This window comes from Miscanthus floridulus, chromosome 1 (genome assembly GCF_019320115.1).
Source record: "Miscanthus floridulus cultivar M001 chromosome 1, ASM1932011v1, whole genome shotgun sequence".
Taxonomy (NCBI): domain Eukaryota; kingdom Viridiplantae; phylum Streptophyta; class Magnoliopsida; order Poales; family Poaceae; genus Miscanthus; species Miscanthus floridulus.
In genome coordinates this window covers 28,472,930-28,495,060 of record NC_089580.1, presented here as the reverse complement: position 1 = coordinate 28,495,060, position 22,131 = coordinate 28,472,930, and the positions used below count along the sequence as shown (strand labels likewise).

The following is a 22,131-nucleotide window of genomic DNA, read 5'->3' as shown; positions in this document are numbered from 1 at the left end:
AGTAATTATAGAGATTAGACTGTACCCAGCGGAGGGTCCCATGCCGAGGGCATCGGAGGCTCCATTCGCACTAGTCGACATAATGCGTTGCTCGAAGTCGTGGACCACAGTCGATATAGGAAGATGTTCGCAGTGCAGTCCCATGAACGTATCATCAGGAAGAAGAAGAAGACACCTCGACGTTCCAGAGAGAGGACTAATCCAAGAGCGATCTCCAGGGAGAAGATGTACGAGCAGTCCCTGATCGCTCCCCAAAAACCTAATCGTCGCTCACCACGTGCAGGATTCTCAGGCGGACGAGGGTTTCGGAGGCACCTGCTCTCCCGCTCCTCCGTGCGCGTACGGGGAAATCAGAAAGCTGTTGAACTGTGTTTCTCTCAGGAGTGGTTACAGAAGAATCTCTCTCATCTGGACTGACGGAAGACAGGATATATATGGCTGCTGACGGGAAGAGAAGACGAAGACAGCGTGGTTACAGAAGAATCTCTCTCATCTGGACTGACGGAAGACATGATATATATGGCTGCTGACGGGAAGAGAAGACGAAGACAGCGTAGAATCCCAGGAGACGGTAACTGATGCAATCAGTTGCCTCCACCATCAAAGAGCGAAACTCCCGTGATAATGTGAATTTAAGTGGCAAAAGACTACCCACGCCCGCCTCGCCACGCCACGGCCCGACCGGCGGCGGCACGCGCGCATATGGCACGCCTTTATTCTTTTTCCAGCTTTTCAATTTAGATGAATAATTTTCAACAATATAAGCTGAGTCAGCATTCAGTCAAAATCCCGTATGGTATTAAACCATGCAACACTTAATATTACGTACCATAGAGTTTTATTTGATTTATTAAATATTATATGGGCCGAGCTCGTAATATATTCCAACATATTTGATTCGGGAAATCAATGGCCTACGACGATGTACTGGTTGCGAGGTGGGAGAGCCTGTCAACGGTTCGCATCACATTTCCCGCGATAAATCGATCCGTGGTGTATGCTGGAGGGTTGAAAACTAGAAACAGCACCAAGTTCTCATGTTTAAAAGTCCATCCAACAACATACATAAATTTCACACGAATGATACAGAAATATCATGGATCAGGATCTGAATTAGAAAACAAAAATCCCCATGTTTCAAACCAGAAACAAAGGGCTGAGCTAGTCCAACCCCCTGACAAGTATCTCTTCTTGCATCTAGATGTCATCTCTGAGTTCCCGACTGGTGTTAGTACCTCTAGATCTTGTTTGAAAGCTAGCAAGTAAAATACCTGTGTTCGTAAAGATATTTGACAAGTATCTGAGTTCAAATATCCCGTTTAGCCGAGTGGTGGCGAGGAGTTTTCACTTTACACAGCTTCTTGCTTCCACTTGGGCCCTATATATCGATCTTTGTAGTTTTCTAGCACATGTAAACGAACTTGTTCTGAGACATCAGACCTCTTGATATATACCAGTGACTTTCAGAAAATACAAACATCATTTGATGTACTCTTTGATGTTTCAGAAGATTACAAGAACCACACAATGCCACAAAGCAGTCGGACGTATACACAGCTAACATATATACGTACTACCTATTGTTCAAAAATCTACTGGCCGAATCAATCAATTAGGATGGACAAGAAAGCGTCTTCTCGGACGAACCCCGGCGGGCTACTACCAGCAGACGCAGACGCAGACGCAGCGGCCTGCTTCTCCGCAGCGTCCACGAGCACGGCACCGACTCCGTCGCAGGGCTTAGCGGCGGCGGCGCTACTACTCCCACCAGACTCCGATCGAGCCGTGTCGCGTCGTCCCTGCCGTTCGCCTCCGCCGAGCGAGACCACCGACCTGAACGCCTGCGCGGCCCCGTCGGCCCGGACCATCCGCTCCCGCTCCAGCGTCCAAATATCGATCAGGCCTGACATCGTAGCAGCAACCAGCAACGAGCTATCTCTGCTATAACGCACCAATCAAAATTATGCTTAGTCTTCAATTATCATGCACCAAAAAAAAATACACATAGAAACTCATCTCCGTTAAAATTAAGAAGTACTAAAACATTCAAACCAAATCGGATGGTAACGATTTGACGTGTGACACCAGCCTTCTCACGCAGGCTTCAAATGCACCCGCACCCACACGGCGCCCGGGCGGCGAGGGTTCGATTCCTGTCCCCATGCCCCATTTTCTCTCTTTCGTGGAAAAAAGAAACGTCAGGCCGCCTTTGATGCTGCCGATTCCACCTCGCGCGTGGGATTCTTCCCCAACGCGGGCTGCCGCATCCCCCGCCGCCACGGCCATGGCCACCGGGCATGGGCTGCTGGGGGACATACCCGCACATGTGGCCACGGGTATGTAGCGTGGAGCCAAACACCGCCGCGGGTATGTCGAGGGAGACGCAGCGGCGGGGGCCCTGTACCGAGCGGCGACGGGCTCAGGCGTGCTGGCGCGAGCAGGCCTTATCCCCAGCGGCGGATCCACAGGGGGGGCTGGGGGGGCTCCAGCCCCTCCTAATTTCTTGATTTCAAGCCTAATCACTGTAGCAAAAGCTTGATTTCACCATTAAATCTTCATGCAAATCAACATCTCCATTGTTTTAGCCCCCTTATCCCGCATCGTACATCCGCCACTGCTTATCCCCACGCCGGCGCGAGCAGCCTTCGCTCCAGCGTGGCTATAGGGCCTCGACACCGACACGACTAGGCCGCATCGGGTCGTCAGTTCGTCACTCTCTCTCTGTCCTCAGAGGTCTGGGGCTCCCGCACGGAGGTTTCCGTTCGAGCAGGAGGAGCACCACCGTAGAGGATCAGCGTGGACTAGCTCGCAATGCTGCGGCGAAATGTGAAACTCATAGAACCTGAGGTTTGTAGCTGATTTGATGATTATACTACACTCGTGTAATGAATTTTTTTGAGGTCTTGAGTAATGGTTTGAAGCAATATGGTACCACAGATAATACAAACATGTGCTTCTCGATATGCCCAGGCTTCCGTTCTTCATGACATATGCACTTTTTAGTGCTCTTCTATGCAGAGATTTATCGAGCACCTCTTTTTGTCTCTGTCAGACCTCAATATATATTGCTTTGTCAATGTTATTTCACCTTTAGTTTTTGTTCCTGGTCCCTAGGCATGTGCAATGTCGACTAGTGGGCTAAAGATAGACCAACTTTCTATTGATCAATGGCGTGGTCTATGCAATTCTGGTGATAAACTTGTCATTTAACTCATATTCTAGGTTGGACTTCAGAAAGATATATACTATGGTAATTTAATACTACATATGGCAACAGCCCATGGATCTTTGTCGATTTGCAAATGAGCCACTATGTTAGTTTCTGCCAAGTGCGCATAACCATTTGTGTTGTATGTATGGAATAGGAGATGTCAAATTCTATTCCTCTTGGCATACAAGAGACCATGGTCCATTGGAATTATGTATTGTACTTCTAAGTATTAACTTGGGGGATTTGTTTGTGGACACCCCATTTTCGTTAGCTGCAGTGTTGCCTTTCAAACTCAATTTGTTCGAAGTGACTTGGCTTCACTTGCGTCAAATAACTGTTATGTCAGAATAACTGCACAATTGGGGAGCCTATGTTTTTTATGCACACAAGCTTACCGTTGCTTTTTTGTTCATGTATAATCCATCCACATGCTTTCCTATGCACTGAGGTTTGACATCTGTCTTATGCTTATTTATATAGATAAATGAATTTAGCTGTGTGATATGTGCAGGTAAGAGCAAAACTTGACACAAGCTCAGAGGAGGGGAGAGTCTCCAAAGACCATGATGGCTTCTGATGTCTCAGGTCTCTCTTCAGCATCATCTTGGGATGAGATTGCAACTCAGAGATCTAATTCTACACCGAGGAATAGCACTGAAGTTTGCATCATATCCCTACCTGCATGCCTACCTGAAAAATCACTATATGGAGGCATCTGAGAGACAACAACTAAGAAGGAGAGGCCCAGCACATGATCCTGACCACAAAAAAGGCCAAAGGTGAATGGTAGCACCTTAGGGCAGCATGCCAAAAAAATGAATCAAAGCGATTGACACAGGTTGGTTCCTTCTTCCATCATTCTTTCTCTCATACAACTGAGGTCTGACATTTCTTTTTTTTAGAAGAAAGGTTTCCCCCACTTTTATATCCCCAAAAAAGTACAAACATGAAGTTCAGCGTTTAGGCGCCCCCACCAGTAACTAAGCTGCCTTGAGGCCAGAGCCTAAATCTTATTATAGATAGTGATAGGTCTGACATTTCTGCTTTATTTTGTTTATGAACTTATGGGACTTTAACCAGTGTTATGTGCAGGTGTCGATACGGGACCCATGGGGTTTCGCACGAAGAAGAGAGAAGAAGACTTAGTCCAACTAGGATTCCCTACATGTAATCCTACTAGAACTAGTTACACATAATCCTACTAGGATCTCTACTTTGTAACTGACTAGGACTCCCGCCTCTCCTGGACTATATAAAGGAGGGCAGGGGTCCCTAGATCGGAAGATAAGAGACACCAGGAGCGACAGACATAACCACAACATACCTCGCAACACAACAAATAGCGCAGGGCGCAATATACTATCCACCCCACACTGGACGTAGGGCGCCGTGATTTTCCGGCGTGCCGAACCAGTATAAATCGTTGTCTCCCTGCGTTTACCATCGAGTTCCTGCAAACGCCGATACCCCTCCGAACAAATCACCGTCCCGGGTACCCCGTGACAGGTTGCCGGTGGTAAAACATCGACAGCTGGCGCGCCAGGTAGGGGCCCTCGACGCTTTGCGTTTGAGAGCTCGGTGGACCTCAAGATCAAAGATTTGTTGTGGCTCTTGTTGGCCCTCATCGACAAGTCGCTGCAGCTCTCGTCGACCCTCAAGATCAACAACACGTTCTCGGCGACAGGACCTCAAGATCAATATTCGCAGCCCTCGTCGACAACTCACTGCGGCCCTCATCGGCCCTATCTGAGATGCATTTTCAGCACCGTCCCGCAGAAGCTCGACCTCTCCATGGTGATCCCCGTCCTACATGGGCAACTCGTCCACGTCAACTCGTCGACTACATCGACCCAGATGCGTTTCATCACGAAGCTAGCCAATGTCTCATCTGGATCGATCTTACTCTGTCCGACACGGGATGTGGGGTCCTCGATCCCAACGACCGCATTAGGCACGGCACTCGCACGGGATTCCGACTCCAGCGAGCCTATCAACAAGCGCTGCAGCTACAAACTATAGCAAGCTAGCAGCCCGCAAGTCAAAGAAATCTCGGAAATCCATAGCGCTTAATCTCTGCCGTTACATGCAAGACGACAAGCCCGGTCTACAGAGGCGGTCCTTTGCATCTACTTTTTCCTGGAGTAAGTCAATCAACTCACCGCAATCTATCCGAGTCCAATCAGCAACAGACTTGTCAAATCCAAAGAATTCTGCTACGTATAACAAAGAAGCTACCAAAGAGATTCCAAGACCTTCGCTCAACATACACAGAAGACGTACGCGAGCATTACTACCCCAACGTCCCCGACGACTACTTCAAATTCGCGAGAGCACTCGGCGACCGGCGGACGACTACTTCGACTACTCCTCTCGTCGAGAAAACTAGTCGAGGGCGGATTCCACGTGATCGACAACTAGTCGGAATCGACTCCGACTAGTCGGCTTCATCAATGACCGCCACGGCTTCGTCGACAACTCAGCCATGAACCAAGCTAAGTGACGCTTTAATTTTTAAATACATTCCGGATATTATTCGTATACCTCTGTGGCCATATCATCTTCCCTTAATGGCTGTTAATTTACTCGGATAGTAAGCCTTAATTCGTGAAGCTTGTTTTCTCGATTGGATGGTCACGTCAATGAACCTCTGAACCATACGGATGGTCACGTCAAAGAACCTCTGAACCATACGGATGGTCACGTCAAAGGACCTCTGAACCATACGCGAGATTCAAGTGCTTAAACGTAACAGGCTACTGCCCAGGAAATTAACCGACCTAGCAAGGGAAGACACAAAAAATCATCATGCAAGCAAACATAGTGCTCTAGGTCTTCTCTTAACGGCCGCCAAATTCCTCATGCAGAACACGCCTTAATCCGTGAAGCTTGTCTACTCACATGGATGGTCACGAACCGAGTGCCAGGCTCACATGGTCACGTCATGAACCTCTGAACCATACGCCAGAGATTCAAGTGCTTAAACGTAACAGGACACTACCTGAGGATTTTGCATGGCCTAGCAAGAGCAAGACGCAAAAAGTTTATATGCATTTCATAATGCTGGGGCCCGCCCCTGATTGATTATTCAAATATGGGATATGCTCCCCACTTCATATCCGAAATGTCATTTACAACATATTTTTATGTTTAACATGCAGGGGAGCTACATCGGTACCATGAGATCAGGAAAACACGCTCTTGAGAGCTAGTCCAGAAACAACCCGGATTGATCAGAAAACAACCCGGATAAGGTACATAAAAATTCAGAAAGAACCTGGACGAAGCGCAAACAACCCCAAAGAGGTGCTGCAAGTACCAAGACAAATTCAGAAAGAACCCAGATTGATCAGAAAACAACCCGGATGAGGTACATACAAGTTCAGAAAGAACCTGGACGAAGCGTAAACAACCCCGAAGAGGTGCTGCAAGTACCAAGACAAATTCAGAAAGAACCCGGATTGATCAGAAAACAACCCGGATGAGGTACATACAAGTTCAAAAAGAACCTGGACGAAGCGCAAACAACCCCGAAGAGGTGCTGCAAGTACCAAGACAAATTCAGAAAGAACCCGGATTGATCAGAAAACAACCCGGATGAGGTACATACAAGTTCAGAAAGGACCTAGACGAAGTGCAAACAACCCGGAAGAGGTGCGGCAAGAACCAAGACAAGATCAGAAAGAACCCGGATGAATCAAAAACAACCTGGAAAAACATTTCAGAAAGAACCCGGATTGATAAAAAAACAACCCAGATGAGGTACATACAAATTCAGAAAGAACCTGGACGAAGTGCAAACAACCTGGAAGAGGGACATCAAGAACCAGAGAAGTCTAGAAACGACCTCGTTGAATAAAAAATAACTCGGAAGAGCATCATGGCTTAGTCAAAAAACTAAGCTCGGGGGCTCGAATTCAAGGATGAAAGACCAAGAATACAAGTACTCAAGACTACAACAAAGACAACACATCAAGACCCTTCATCCGATTTCTATTCTAAAGAAAAGTACTCGGAGAAGGCTCAGGGGCTGCGGGATACATAACCCCAAAAATTTTTTTGAAGACAAAAATCTGGACCCTCCAACTTTTGCAAGCAAAAGCAAGAGGCTCGGGGGCTACACTCAGTGAGTGCAATTTTTACGAAAAATTGCACCCACCGAAAAAGAACTCGGAGCAACCAAGAAGACTAAAGGGACCCTCTGGCTTCTTGTCCCAACAAGCAAGAGGCTCGGAGGCTACACTCACTGAGTGCACTTTTATCCAAAAGTGCACATCAGCCGAAGAAAAGACAAAGAAGACCATCTCAAGGTTTCACTTCAAGAAGAACCTCAAACGGATTTACAACAACTCAACGAAGATCAAGAAGAACAAGAAGGCTTCCGAAGCTCATCCATGAGATGCTCGGGGGCTTGTCGATACGGGACCCATAGGGTTTCGCACGGAGAAGAGAGAAGAAGACCTAGTCCAACTAGGATTCCCTACATGTAATCCTACTAGAACTAGTTACACATAATCCTACTAGGATCTCTACTTTGTAACCGACTAGGACTCCCGCCTCTCCTGGACTATATAAAGGAGGGCAGGGGTCCCTAGATCGGAAGATAAGAGACACCAGGAGCGACAGACATAACCACAACATACCTCGCAACACAACAAATAGCGCAGGGCGCAATATACTATCCACCCCACACTGGACGTAGGGCGCCATGATTTTCCGGCGTGCCGAACCAGTATAAATCGTTGTCTCCCTGCGTTTACTATCGAGTTCCTGCAAACGCCGATACCCCTCCGAACAAATCACCGTCCCGGGTACCCCGTGACGGGTTGCTGGTGGTAAAACATCGACAGCAGGTAAGAGCGAAACCAGACAAATGCTCAGACGAGCAAGAGTTTCCAAACGCTAGGCTTCTTTTAGACATCTCAGTGCTCTCTTCGGCATATTTAGATGATAACACAAATCGGAGATTTAATTCTGCGCCTAGCAACCGTGTTGATTTGTACGGACCTGTGTAGACCCACCTACCTAGTAAATCTCAAAATATGGAAGCACCTGACACAAATGTGCATCTAAGAAAGAGAGGCCAACCAGAGGGACCCAATCCTTCTTCAGAATTCGCCAAAAGGCCATGAATGGATCTAACACCTCATGTATCAATCTAAAAGCTGATTCTGGAAAACCGATGCAGGTGGGTTCCTTTTTCTAGAAACAATTTTGTTTTGAGTTGTAACGTGAATATGTGATTATCATTTAGTTACTTTTTTAGATCTTTGATCATTTTGGTGATAGCTGCATCTCTTTGCAAGCTAATATGAAAACTACTGTGAGCAAATTAATATTTTCTAAGATGAATAAGAAGGACATAATATCTTGTGACATATCTCTTGTACTAATGGAAAAATATTGGAGGAGGCCTATTTACTTTTAGTGTTCTCCATTTCAAGAGATGCATCCTTTAGAATATCGTCCTGTTCGGCTTACCCCATATTCGGCTTGTTCGACTTCTTTTTTCAGCCGGAACAGTGTTTTTCTCTCACAACAATTCAGCCGAAACAGTGTTTTTCAGCCAGTTTCAGCCAAATTTCAGACCAGCGAATGGGGCCTATTTGTTACTTTGTACTGGAGTATTTAATAGTTCTGATCTTGGATGTCACTCAGAAACAATATTAAATTTTTTATATGATGTTGTAAGCCTGACCGCAGTAAAGTTGACAAAATTCTTTGATGGAGTTGATTTTGTATAGCATCAACTGAATCATTAATTATGCATACACAAGTGTTTTTATCTGATTGGCAATAACAGTGTTTGGAAGACGTTATGGTAGCACAAACCAAAATGTTGTCTGCAAGAAGGAGGTGAAATGATGGCATAAAGCTATGTACAATATGAAGCTTCTCTGCTGCATATATGAAAGATTGTTTTTATGAAGATTGTTTTATTTTTAACTTTTTCTCGTCTTGCTGAAAGAAAATGAAGCTTCTTTACATTTCAAATGACTGGAGATGCAATAATTGATTAAGGCTTTTAGAAATGTATGTGAGCACCCTTCTTCTAGCTATTCTGTATGCAGTGACAATATTTTCGGCCTTTGTTTTCTTTCTACTCACGTGCTTTGATTGATGATGGCCATGCCATTACTTAAGCAATTCATAAATTATTTATAGTATGTGAGATATGACTTTATTATGCCTTGTTATGCATGAGTGTTTTTTGGATCATATACATAGTCATATACAATTGTATAAGACAAACTATGAAAAAATATTGTTGTTTGGTTGTTTTCATATACATCCCTGAAATGAAGCCGTGGCGTTCGTACGGCATTATACTAATAGCAGAAAGAGACAACAAGAGAACGAAAGTTACAGGTGATAGCAAAAAGGGACAATTATCCGTATAACATCCAAAGTGACGGTCCTTCACTGGTGGACACCCACTTTGGAGCATTTTACCATAAAACACTTTGGTTTGGTGAAATTATGTCACAGGACACCGCGGACCGGTTACAACCTGTTGAGGAGAGAGAACAACGATGAAATGACATTCTTGCCCCTGCCGCTTTTCTTCTTCCTCTCTCCCTTTCTCTTTTTTTAGTTTGAGGAGAGAGAGACGTGAGCGTGACTACCCACCCCAAAACGCAAAAAAGCGAAGCCCTCACTTCCCTCGCCTCCTCTGCACTCCACACCGACCCGCGACCCGCACTGCCTTTAACTACACCGACGCGCTGCTCCTCCTCGCCGCAGCGCAGGTCGTGCTCATGGTCGCTAGCCGCTACTTCTGCTGCGACCACGAGCTCAAGCCGGGAGGCTCCCGCGCCTGCGCGCTCATCCTCTTCCTCTTCACATGGTAAAGAACCAAATCTCCTCCACCCCTCCCTCGATTGAGCACCTGGCGATTGAGCATCCACACCTTGAGAACCTGGCGCTTGACCCCAATCTCGTCACAAAAGCGGTCCAGGGTGTCGTCGTCGTTCCGCTGGATGCGTCAGCCCTGCTTCTCCGCAAATTCGTCCGTGCGCGGCGGCGTCTCGGAGCACGTAACTGACGCCGATACCGAAGTCGTCCGTGCGCGGCGGGGTCTCGGAGCTGGCGCGCGTGTCGAGCCACGAGGGGCGGGGCGGCGTTAGGCACGGCGTGGTACGACAGCGCGAGGTGCGGCGACGCTGGCACTGGCACTGACGACGGGAACAAGGTGGCGCGGTGGTGGAAGCTGCGGTGGCACCCGCAGGCCGTGTACTTGAGCGAGTTCGGCGAGGAGGCCGTGTACTTGCCGCAGCCGTCGAAGGCCTGCCCGCCCATGGCCGCCGTGTGGTTGCACATGCACTCCTTGTTCTTGCCGCCCCCCGCGCCGCCCCCGCCGCTGCGCGCCATCGTAGGACAGGAAACAGAAAAAAAGAGAAAGGGAGAGAGGAAGAAGAAAGCGGCAGGGGCAAGAATATTATTTCACCACTGTTCTCTCTCCTCAACCGGCTGCAACGATCCGTGGTGCTCTGTGACCTAATTTCACCGAACCAGGGTGTCTTTCTGGCAAAATGCTCTAAAGTGGATGTCCGTTAGCGAAGGACCATCACTTTGATGTCTGACAGACAGTTGTCCCTAGCAAAAACCGGTCGGAGATGTTTTGGAGTGGGAAAGTAGCACGAGTGCGGGGGCGGGGCTAGTTTGGATGGAACCCTGGAGCTGTTGCCTCAGAAAAATGACTGCTTGGATGTTGCCTGTTGAGTCATCATGGTTTGCCTGCTCAGGCTATATCACAGATACGTTGTTTAGTTTGAAATATCTGCCTGATAATTTAATCTTCATTAACTGTGAAAGAATCTAAGCAGGCAACATTGCCTGTGGCCAGGCGATCGTTTTTGTGTTCCTGAAATGCCTGGACCAGGCAAGGATACAGGGCTGCAAGCAAACGCGGTATAGGCAGCACCCAGGCCAGGCAGTCTGTGTCTATGATAGTATCCAAACAGCCCCTAGTGTGGTCTTTTGCGCTGATTACTAGCTCACTCCATGGAATCGGTGGAACCCGGGCATGCTTCCATGCTCGGCACACAGAATCGGAGCTGCCGCCGGGGTGAGTCTGCGTCACTGCGTGCCCATAGCCCCACAGGCCACCGATGTCCAGGGGAGGAGTAGTAGCCGGATAATCGGTCAGTTACTATCCGTGACACGCGCTTGGGCTCGATAGGTTGGGGTGGCCGTGGTAGGCAGTTTCAAGCCCGGTGCCGACTGCCCGAACCGGTGGGTGGAGACGGAGTCGCGCGATTACCGTGGGCTCGATGGCAGCAGCTGCGGCATTTTTGTCATGGACTGTTCTGTTCTGCGGTTGCTGTCAGCCTGTTCGGCTGGGGCTGAAATGATTGTGAATTATTACTGTGTTGGTTTGGTGTAAGAGAAAAATACTGTTCTGGTTGAAAATTTATGATCACGATCAGGCGAACAGGCTGTGTCATGTCTGCTCCTGGAATTGACGACTTTTCATCAGTGGAGGAGGAATTGGAACCTTGCGAAAGACCGACGTCGTTGTCTTGGGCTGGGATGCGACGTCGAAATTTGCTGTGTGCTAAGCCTGGTGGGCCGCAAACTGGCGTGCTAATTGGGCCAGACCGGATCCGCTCCATCCAGCCTCTCTCGCCTGAAGCCCAGAACGCATGCGCGTGGCACGCCGAAAGGCGTTACTCCCGGAAGCCCCAGCGTGCGCGGCGTGAAAGAGAGACGGCGGCGGGGGCGGTGCGGTTGCTGCTCCGACGGCCATCGATGGCTTCCGCGCCTTCCATCATAGTCAGAGGCAGGGACGAAAACGGATCGGATACTCGCTGATATTGTTTTCATATTTCAGTTTAGATTCGGATTCGAATACGGATATATCAACCATGCCGGACAAAATACGATTGGATATCGACATCATAAATATTCGATTTCAGTATTCGGATATGAATAGTATTAGATGTTGAATATCTGAACTCGAATACGAACAGATCTAAACCCCTCTAAATAAATTCGGTATATCCATGCCACGGTGGCCTCCTCCGATCCGTCCACTGGCTCCTGCCTGCTGCCCATCTCGCATTCGTCTCTCTTCAGCAGCGTCAGTACTCAGTCGTCTCAACGGATGAGTGAACACATATATGCCGGCACCTGCAGGTTTTCTCGTAAGTTTCAAACCCATGGGATTGTATATGTACTCATAACCATTCACTAATCTTGATCCAATCCAAATGAACGTATGATTCATATATGTGCTTTCCATATCCAAAAGATACTAATTAAAGCACTCACAACCTGCTCATCATAGATCGATTTCATTCCATGCCGTGCCGAACATAAAGCCTAGCTACTTCATGAATATTGATCAATGATTAATTAGTTGAGCGAAACCATAAAAACAAAGCTCGATCCCCCTTTCGTCACAGGTATTTCAGGCAAAGTCCTTCCGGACGGTCCATGCTCCAGTCCTGCCTCCCGAGGGAGATCTCTAGGCTCGGCGCGTACATGTCGTCCGTCAGCTGCTCCAGGCTAGCAAGAGATGGGGAAGAGCTCGCTGGGCTTGAGCAGTTTGTAGCGATGGGGTCAAGGTGACCATTTGCCTCTTCTTGAGCCGCCTGATACATTGTCACGATAAAACATTACATGTATATAATATATGTGGACCCATACAATTTTAGGCCCCTTTGGAACGTGTGATTTTTTTCCGTTTCTACAATTTTTTCCTGTAAAAAATAAATTGATTCATATGAAATTTTCCTATATAATTCTTGTGAAATCCCTGCATTCCAAAGAGCCCTTAATAACATCTTTGTTTAAAAAACATATAACTTGAGAGCAATGGTATATGCTCTTTCAGAGAATAGCATATGGTATATATGTCCTTATATCTGTAGTGCTTCTCTATCTACTGTTTTTCATGGCCTACTTCAACAGTACAATAGTGCAAATAAGTTGTTCAGAACAAGAGGTGCCAAAGAGAGTCACATGTGCATGCGTTTGCATGGTGGAATTAACATGTTTAGATAACTCTTGCTTGCTTGCGCTTGTGTACGTACCTGAGTATCTTGAAGCATTGGCGGTGAGAAATTATGTTCCTGACAGCGGTACAACGAGTCAACAATTGCAACACCTTTTTCCGGCACTGCTGGTGCGTGGTCAGTCCTGTTCCTGTGTGCTCAACAAATTAACAGCGCTCTTATCAATTTCATGAAGCCCACAGGTAGTACATTGCTATATAAATTAAACTGTGAGTTGGACTGTTAGTCATTTAATCCGTGGTCAGAGATGCAGGTTAACAGTCTCAACATGCTGCACAGAGACCATAATAACTATATATATAGCACATGTTATTTGGGGGTGTTCGGCTGATCCAGTTTGAAAAATGTGGACGGCTGATTTCGGCTGATTCAATAGCGTTCTGTGAGAGAGAATAAGCTAAAACAAGTTAAGACTAGATAAGGAGAACAAGCTCTATGAGAAATTGCAGTTTAAGGCCTTGTTTGGATGCGTCCACTCCAACACATATGGATTGAGGTGAATATATACGCATCCAAACAAGACTTAAGTATAGACATACACGTAACAGCATAACACACATGTTAATACTATCGCTAGCATACGTGCATTTTTTTTCGCTGATAACGAGTAGTATTATATTTATTTGACCCATCACTGCATGCAGCAAGTATATACTTTGGATTCTAACACTTGCATGCATTGCAGTCGCACACATGCACGAACTATCTTCCATATTTCCTTGTAGCCTTGCTCCGTGCTGTTTACTGTTGATCTGTATATATGTACAGTGAGGGCTCTGGGGTTTCTGCGCGGCTCTAGCATATATATCGGAACATGCCCGCCTTGATTTGTCCCTACCATGCCAGGCCTCCGGTACACAGAGATGAACAGGAAGCCGGACACCACCACAGGCCAACAACAACCTGGAGCACTGTCTCGCTGTTTCTCGACCGGCCGATCCATATTTGCATGCATGATCACTGAACATATATAACCAAGAGTCCCAGAAGGCCAGAACAACGAAGCCAAGACAGCAGCACTGTTGCTAGGCCTCCATGTCTGTCTATATGCATCTGCCAGCCATCGATCCCCTGTGCATCCTGATCATAATAGCCACCTTCTTTGCTTCGACAAACGTATGGTGTTGTTTGACTTATCATGGACTCTTTGTTTTTTATCTTAGACTTCGGTTAGCTCAATTAGCTTCTAAGTAATGATGAAGCTGATCATTAGGTGCTCTCCACGTATACCATATCACTACCGGGAACAAGATCTTTGCCGTGTGCCAAAGGCATGAAAACACTCGGCAAACCCTTTGCCGAGTGGGCACTCGGTAAAATTTTTAACGGCAAAGAATCTTTGCCGAGTGTTTTTTGTCGGACACTCGGCAAAGACTTTGCCGAGTGCCCCAAAAACACTCGGCAAATATTTTTCCAAAAAAATAAAAAAAACAGCACCAACACGCCAGCCCCTCCACCAACAGCGCTGCGGCGCCGCCACCATCGCCGGTGAGCTCATCGCCTCCTCGCGTTTGACTGGCTCGCGCAGCTCCTGCGCCTGCCCACCACGCCCGCTGCCGACACACTCGCCGCCAACACGCCACCACCACCACCACGCCTCCCGCCGATGCCACGCCACCACCACTAGCACCACGCCGCCACCGGGAGAGAGAGGGGGAGCGGCGGTGGTCGGATCCGGAGAGGAGGAGGGGAGGGGCGGTGCCCGAATCCGGAGAGGGAGGGGAGGGCGGGGCCGTGCCGGAGAGGGAGGGGAGGGGCGCGCCGAAGAGGGAGGAGGGGATGGCAGGGCCGTGTCGGCGCCGGAGAGGGAGGAGGGGAGGGAGGGGAGCGGCGTGGACGGGCGGATCTAGGGAGGAGGTAGGGGAAGAGGGAGGGGAGCTGAGGGTCGGGCGGATCTAGTGAGGGGAGGGCGGGGCCGCGCCGGAGAGGGAGAGGAGGGGGGCGCGGCAAAGAGGGAGGGGAGGGCGGGGCCGCGTCGGCGCCGGAGAGGGAGGAGGGGAGGGGGCGGCGACCGGGGAAGGAGGGGGTGGCGCCGGCAGGAGGAGGGGAGGGGCGCGGAGGCAACTAGGACAAGGGAGTGCCGGGTAGGGAGAGGGGTGCGGGGAGCGGGGGCAAGGAGAGGGGAGCGGGGGCAGGGAAGGAGGGGGTGTGCGTGCATGTCAAGTGTGCTGCAGGCGGGGGCTTTGCCGAGTGCCCTGGAGCTGGCACTCGGCAAATAACTTGTATGCCGAGTGTTTTAATAAAAACACTCGGCAAATCAGTTGTGTCCCGAGTGTTTTTTGAAAAGCACTCGGGCAAAGATCTGCTTGTCGAGCGTCCGAGAGAATGCACTCAGCAAACATAAAAACACTCAACAAACTTAAGGATTCCGGTAGTGCATCCAGTTGAATCATATATATATATATATATATATATATATATATATATATATATATATATATATATATATATATATATATATATATATATATATATATAGGGAGAGGCTATTCAGTAGCCGGCTACAAAATAAGTTATTCTGTAGCCACTTCCATTTACTATAATTTTATATACTAATTTACTATAATGTCAATACATATTTACGATAGTTGGGTTACTATAACACATGGGGATATTTACCATAACGTTATATTAAACCACTTAGTAAGGAGTTACTATAATCTCGTAAATTAACATAGTAATTATCATAACTCAAAGTGGCTACAGAATAAGTTATTCTGTAGCCAGCTACAGGATAGTAGTTCTATATATAGCTGGCTGCAGAATAACTTATTCTGTAGCCACTTTGAGTTACGATAATTACTATGTTAATTTACGAGATCTACAGTAACTCCTTACTAAGTGGTTTACTATAACGTTATGGTAAATATTCCCATGTGTTATAGTAACCTAACTATCGTAAATATGTATTGACATTATGGTAAATTAGTATATAAAATTATGGTAAATAGAGGTGGCTACAGAATAACTTATTTTGTAGCCGGCTGCTGAATAACCTCTCCCTATATATATATATATATATATATATATATATATATATATATATATATATATATATATATATATATATATATATATATATATATAGGGAGAGGCTATTCAGTAGCCGGCTACAAAATAAGTTATTCTGTAGCCACTTCCATTTACTATAATTTTATATACTAATTTACTATAATATCAATACATATTTACGATAGTTGGGTTACTATAACACATGGGGATATTTACCATAACGTTATATTAAACCACTTAGTAAGGAGTTACTATAATCTCGTAAATTAACATAGTAATTATCATAACTCAAAGTGGCTACAGAATAAGTTATTCTGTAGCCAGCTACAGGACAGTAGTTTATATATATATAAACTACTGTCCTGTAGCTGGCTACAGAATAACTTATTCTGTAGCCACTTTGAGTTATGATAATTACTATGTTAATTTACGAGATTATAGTAACTCCTTACTAAGTGGTTTAATATAACGTTATGGTAAATATCCCCATGTGTTATAGTAACCCAACTATCGTAAATATGTATTGATATTATAGTAAATTAGTATATAAAATTATAGTAAATGGAAGTGGCTACAGAATAACTTATTTTGTAGCCGGCTACTGAATAGCCTCTCCCTATATATATATATATATATATATATATATATATATATATATATATATATATATATATATATATATCTGCCGTTGAGCTCTGAGGTAGACGGGTGGATTGACCATGATCATCGCATCAGGTGAACAGTACTGACCAGGAGAGAGAAGCAGATCGAGAGGGTGACAGGGATGGAGAGCACATCTATCAGCGGCACGGAGAGCGCGATGATGGCTGGAGCTACGGATGCGGACGCGGACAAGCAGAAGGGTGCGTGGATGCGTGACGACACGCGGAAGAGGTCGGCTGGGTGACATATCGGCTACAGCGAGAGCACTGGTTGTCGCTCAGTCCATGCCTGGGATAACTCCTACTCCTACTCCGGGTTCTATAAGAAAATTAGGGGGTGGAGATGGATAGAGAACTGGCGTATGGTCTGGACTCTGGAGAGAGAGGGCATGCACATACATATGCTTGCACAGGAGAAAGGGAAGGTATTCAGGCATATATATCTTTTTTCTCTACTGCATATATAGTATTGAATGTTGGTCAGCTCAAGAAAAAGTTAGATGATGGATTTTGCTTTATGAGTAAAAAAACAGGTGATTAGTTGATATCAGTCGGTTAACTGATAATTCCTGGCATGTTTCTCTTTGTGTTTGTGAATGAAAACTGCCTGCCCTGAAGATGATTTAGATAGCCTGTGCAGAATGGTTTTGCCATTTACTTCCCTACTGCCACACAATGCAGACTTGAAGCTAGACATGTTCCTCTAAAGAAAACTAGTTAATACTAATCCATAATATTGGGATAGACAAATGGCTTTTTTTAGACTTAACGTATTCACCGGCCAATCAATTTTTATTAACCTGCCGATTCTACTTGTATTATAAAGAGGCCGGGGCCTAGACATTTACTATACCTGGCCCTTTGTGTCCTAGGTTAAACCAACTCAACATGCAGCCAGAGTTAACTATACAACGGGCCCATTTCCTGCCTCTAAACATTCTTGGATGGGTATCTTTGGCTAACTCATGGATAAGGTTATGGTTACACTGGAAACTGGATAAACTTAGATGCACGATACATCTTGTTTTATTTAGAACACACAAATACTGTAGTAGATTTGATTCTTAAAGCACTTACTTTGGATTTGGATCAGACGTGAACCCTAGCTAGGCACGGGAAACATATATTATACCACGTGCTAGCTAGTATAATATTGCTTTGAATGGAATCCATCTTATTCTTATATAGTAGTATATATTATATATATTATCATCTAGCTAGAGTGTCTGTATGTTCGGCTTACTCCAAGAACCTTTGTATTCTTTTTTTTTTTTCTATAAAAGAGTGAACACATTCCACCCATTTTTAACCAAGCAGTTAGGGCAATTATATTGCTACATGTCTTAAGGTCATCTCATGCAATGCCACATAAGATTTTTTATGATGTGGAGAGGGGAGAAAAAAGGTTAAAGAAAATAAATATATAGGTCATGGTTTCATGAAGCAACCTAGTGAGTAAGAATTTAGGACTATGAGACATTTTTTCACCATTATGTGGGACAAATGAAGGATCGATGATTGAATTATGTGGGACAACATAAAAGACAACATAGGAGCACCCCTTTAGGTGCTCTCATAAAAACCTGGAGTTTGTGGAGCACCCTTTTAGGTGCTCTCACAACTCCACCTTTTTTCCTCGAACAGAGTAAGTGGAGTTGAAACCGTTTGGCTAAAAAACGTAGAGCGAAGCTGAAAAACGTGGAGCGGAGCAGTCCCAAACACCCCCTACATGTCTTGTGGTTATGTGACTATATGAATCGTCTATATATATATGAGGACACAAATGTACTTGCCCTTAGGCCTTATGTTATTTACAAATGGTAAAAAAAAACTGCCATGTGACGTGATTTATTTGTGGAGAAAATAATGTCAAGCATTTTTTTAAAAACAAAGAAAAGAATGCCGAACACAATCACATTTCATGCACATAGTGTCTCACAAGCTGTATACTAGTAATAGATAAATTCAATAAAAGGATGTGATTTGACTAAGGTTAGCAAAGTATGTAAGCACTTTCACTCTTTTTTTTATAAGTATACTTTCATTCTTACACTAGAGAGTTTGTAATGCCTATATGCATTGCCTTTTTAAAACAGTTAGTAAATTTGAACTAGGGAACAAACTGAGAGACGGTCAAATCAATGTTATCTTTTGGTCAGCCAGCAGCAGAAGCGACTGTATAACCATGGGATAACAGTAAAAACAGCAAACAGATAAGTAAGCGATGAAGGTGACATGCAGACAGACCTCGGGGGAATGGGTGGAGGAGGTGACGGTGCTGCCGCCAGTGGAGCAGTTGCTGCTGGCGCACAGAGGAAGTGAGCAGCGGAAGTAGGCGCCGTAGCAGGCGGCGCAGAGCCCGCCGAAGGAGAGCTGCAGATCCCAACCATGCCGTCACATGCGGGCACTGGTACCACTACCACCCCACCTCCTGCTGCTTCTGCCGCCGCCGCCTCCTTCCCTGTCGCCGTAGTCCTCTGCACCGGCGGCAACGCCACGCCTGTGACACACAATGTTCCAACGATCGGTCATTGCACGCCCCGCCCGGCATGAAATAGCTAGGACTACGAAGTCCATGATCCACGCTAGCTAGCTTTGCGTGGATACATATATATATATACCTGTAGCTATGTGCAACGATCTGTCTGTGCTCTTTACTGTCCTGTACATCTGCAAACCAAGGGGATGACAGCGGTTAGTTGCGTGATGTTCTCTTTTTTTTTGAGGAATTTGCGTGATGTTGTTGTGGCATGATGCATGATCTGGTTAGCTTTTTCTGTGGGTGCGAAGCTGCACGGTGAAAGACTGAAAGAATCATGTGTCTTGTTTTTGTGACTTTGTCGTTCCATTGCGGCCAAGCTACCTAGATGCCGTTTGTTTGTCACCTAGCACTTGACCAAGATTCACCAGGGACAAATTAGTTTACCAATAGTAAGAACACCCGAAAAAGTGGTGGAAAAAACAAAAAGGAGCCATCATGCACCAAGATTCACCGTGTTTTTTTTTAGTTGTGTATGGCGTGGTAGCTTCTTCCCTTGTATGAAATTATATGATATGGATGATGTATCCCTTCATTTTTTTTTCTTGCTTTCTTCTGCACGTACCTGAAGGTGGCTCTTGACATGCGCGAGCGTTAGATCCTTGACGTTCATCAGCTCCAGCACCGACTTCGGCGTCGCTCCTGCCGGCAGTCAGCGACGGGCGGCCGCCACAAGAACGGATCGCGCGCGCGCGCGCCAGCAGAAAAGATCGTCAGAGAATTGAGCATAAACAATAAGCTTGTGCAGAAGGGAAGGGGAATGCAAGCATATCGGATCATGCCCAGTGTTTAGCACAGCGCACGTGAACGATATATATATATATGCTTACTCTCATGGCCGCCGAGGAGCTCGACGGCGTGCACGAAGCGCGCGTGGAGCGCGGTGGTCCAGCGCATCCGCGGCGCCCGGGCGCTTCGCTTCGATCCGGCGGGCAGGGAAGCCCTGGCGGCCGCGCGCTTGAACGCGCACCCCTGCGGCTGGAGGTGGTGGCCTTGCCGTCCGGCAGCGTCGTCGCCACGCGCCGGCGTGGCGAGCTCCAGGCTGAGGCCCGGGGGCTCCGCGCCGGGGCTAGGGTTTGCAAAGAACCCTACCTCGCCGCTTCCTTCAGCGTACGTCGCCGTGCTAATTGGTTCTGTCGGCGGAGCCTTCGCCACCGCCAGCGCAGCGGCCGACGAGGCGGCTGGCGGGCTTATCTGGAGGGAGAGATTCGGTAGGTTCCTTTGCAGCATTGGGAGATCAAGCAAATGGAAAGTCACAGCGTTGCAGGTGTTGTTCCACGATCAAATGGAGCACGGACACCAAGTTCCTAGCTAGTAATCGATCCTACTTCTTGTTGTGATCGATCGAGTCATATACTTGTCGAATCAAGCGGAGTCCATGGACGGGAGGATCGGTAGCTATATCAGCGGTGGTCCGGCTGGTGATCAAAGATGAGGAAAGAAGATAGTAGAGAGAGAAAGCCAGAAAGGAAAGGAGATGAGGAGATGGCAAAGTCAGGACAGTGGTACAGTCACTGAGAAAGAGAAAGAGAGAGGAGTGCGGATGGTGGGTTTGAGCAAAGTGGCAAGTGAAAAGGGAGGGGGGGGGGGGGGGGGGGGGGGGGGGGGGGGAGGGGAAGGACAGGCTTGGAGCCTGGGGCGTAGTGATGAGGGGCAAAAGAAGATGTGGTGATTAGGTCATGAGTGGTTTATGATTTGGTACCTTGGGAATGCTGCTTAAACAAGGGTGTATGTATACTTTGGAGCTCAGGGTGAATAAACACTACCGGATCCAGCTTCTTTGCCGAGTGCCTCAGGCACTCGGTAAAGGCCGATATACACTCGTCAAAGTCTTTGCCGAGTGTTACACTAGGCAAAGAGCGCTCGGTAAACAGTTTATCGGCAAAGACCTCTTTGCCGAGTACACTTTATCGGGCACTCGGCAAAGCCTTTGCCGAGCGCTAATCTGACACTCGGCAAAGAAAAATCGTCGTGACGGCGGCTTTGCCGAGTGTCAAGGTCAAGCACTCGGCAAAGGTCACCGCTTTGCCGAGCGCTGTTGACTCAGACACTCGGTGAAGGTGGCCACTGTGCCGAGTGCCACTGACAAGACACTCGGCATGTTAAGACACTCGGCAAACAGGAGACCTTTGCCGAGTGTCTGTCCCGTGGCACTCGGCAAATCTGTGATGTTTGCCGAGTGCAATGCCTTTGCACTCGGCAAAGCATGTTCCCAGGTAGTCACTTTGCCGAGTGTCATGGCCATTGCACTCGGCAAAGTGACTGAAAACAACCTTTTTTATTTGTTTTTTACATCCCATCCAAACAAACAGAAGATATATATAACAAACATCATCAACATCACATATATATCATCAACAGCACATATATATCACCAACACCACATATATATCACAAACGTCACATGTCTCACAATTTATCACAAATAAGTTCATAAGTAATCCAAGTGCTCCATCATCTACAACCACAATTGCAAATAGAAGTACCATTAACAACCACAAGAATCTTAACCAGATGGCCAATGAGACTGATTTGGTGAAGGATTCGCTGAAGCATAAGGATCGTTCGATGCCGCCGATTGATTCTGTACAAAGGAGAAGAGATTGCATGTGTGAGACAAGATAAATATATACCATACATGAATAAAACTTTCATACTCCACTAGGTTTGGCCGTAAGCATGAACATACAA

The 22,131-nt window shown here is 46.6% G+C and overlaps 2 protein-coding genes and 1 long non-coding RNA gene across 3 annotated transcripts; 1 reads left to right on the top strand and 2 right to left on the bottom strand.

The window, feature by feature from the left end:
* Positions 1 to 4,040: 4,040 nt before the first annotated feature.
* On the top strand, positions 4,041 to 8,479 carry LOC136476913 (uncharacterized). Its single transcript, XR_010763778.1, has 2 exons — positions 4,041 to 4,303; positions 8,062 to 8,479. It is a non-coding gene; the product is annotated as an uncharacterized lncRNA (long non-coding RNA).
* Positions 8,480 to 9,712: 1,233 nt separating this feature from the next.
* Positions 9,713 to 10,579, bottom strand: LOC136453712 (zinc-finger homeodomain protein 8-like). The gene is made up of 2 exons (XM_066454272.1): positions 10,263 to 10,579; positions 9,713 to 9,719 (listed from the first exon to the last, which is right to left on the bottom strand). The coding sequence occupies exons 1-2, from the start codon at positions 10,577 to 10,579 to the stop codon at positions 9,713 to 9,715; spliced, it is 324 nt and encodes a 107-aa protein (XP_066310369.1).
* A 1,750-nt stretch (positions 10,580 to 12,329) lies between these two features.
* LOC136476908 (transcription factor NIGTH1-like) lies at positions 12,330 to 20,923 on the bottom strand. The gene is made up of 6 exons (XM_066474889.1): positions 20,271 to 20,923; positions 20,006 to 20,082; positions 19,523 to 19,571; positions 19,149 to 19,401; positions 13,246 to 13,357; positions 12,330 to 12,804 (listed from the first exon to the last, which is right to left on the bottom strand). The coding sequence occupies exons 1-6, from the start codon at positions 20,668 to 20,670 to the stop codon at positions 12,610 to 12,612; spliced, it is 1,086 nt and encodes a 361-aa protein (XP_066330986.1). The 5' UTR covers positions 20,671 to 20,923; the 3' UTR covers positions 12,330 to 12,609.
* Between the last annotated feature and the right edge of the window lie 1,208 nt (positions 20,924 to 22,131).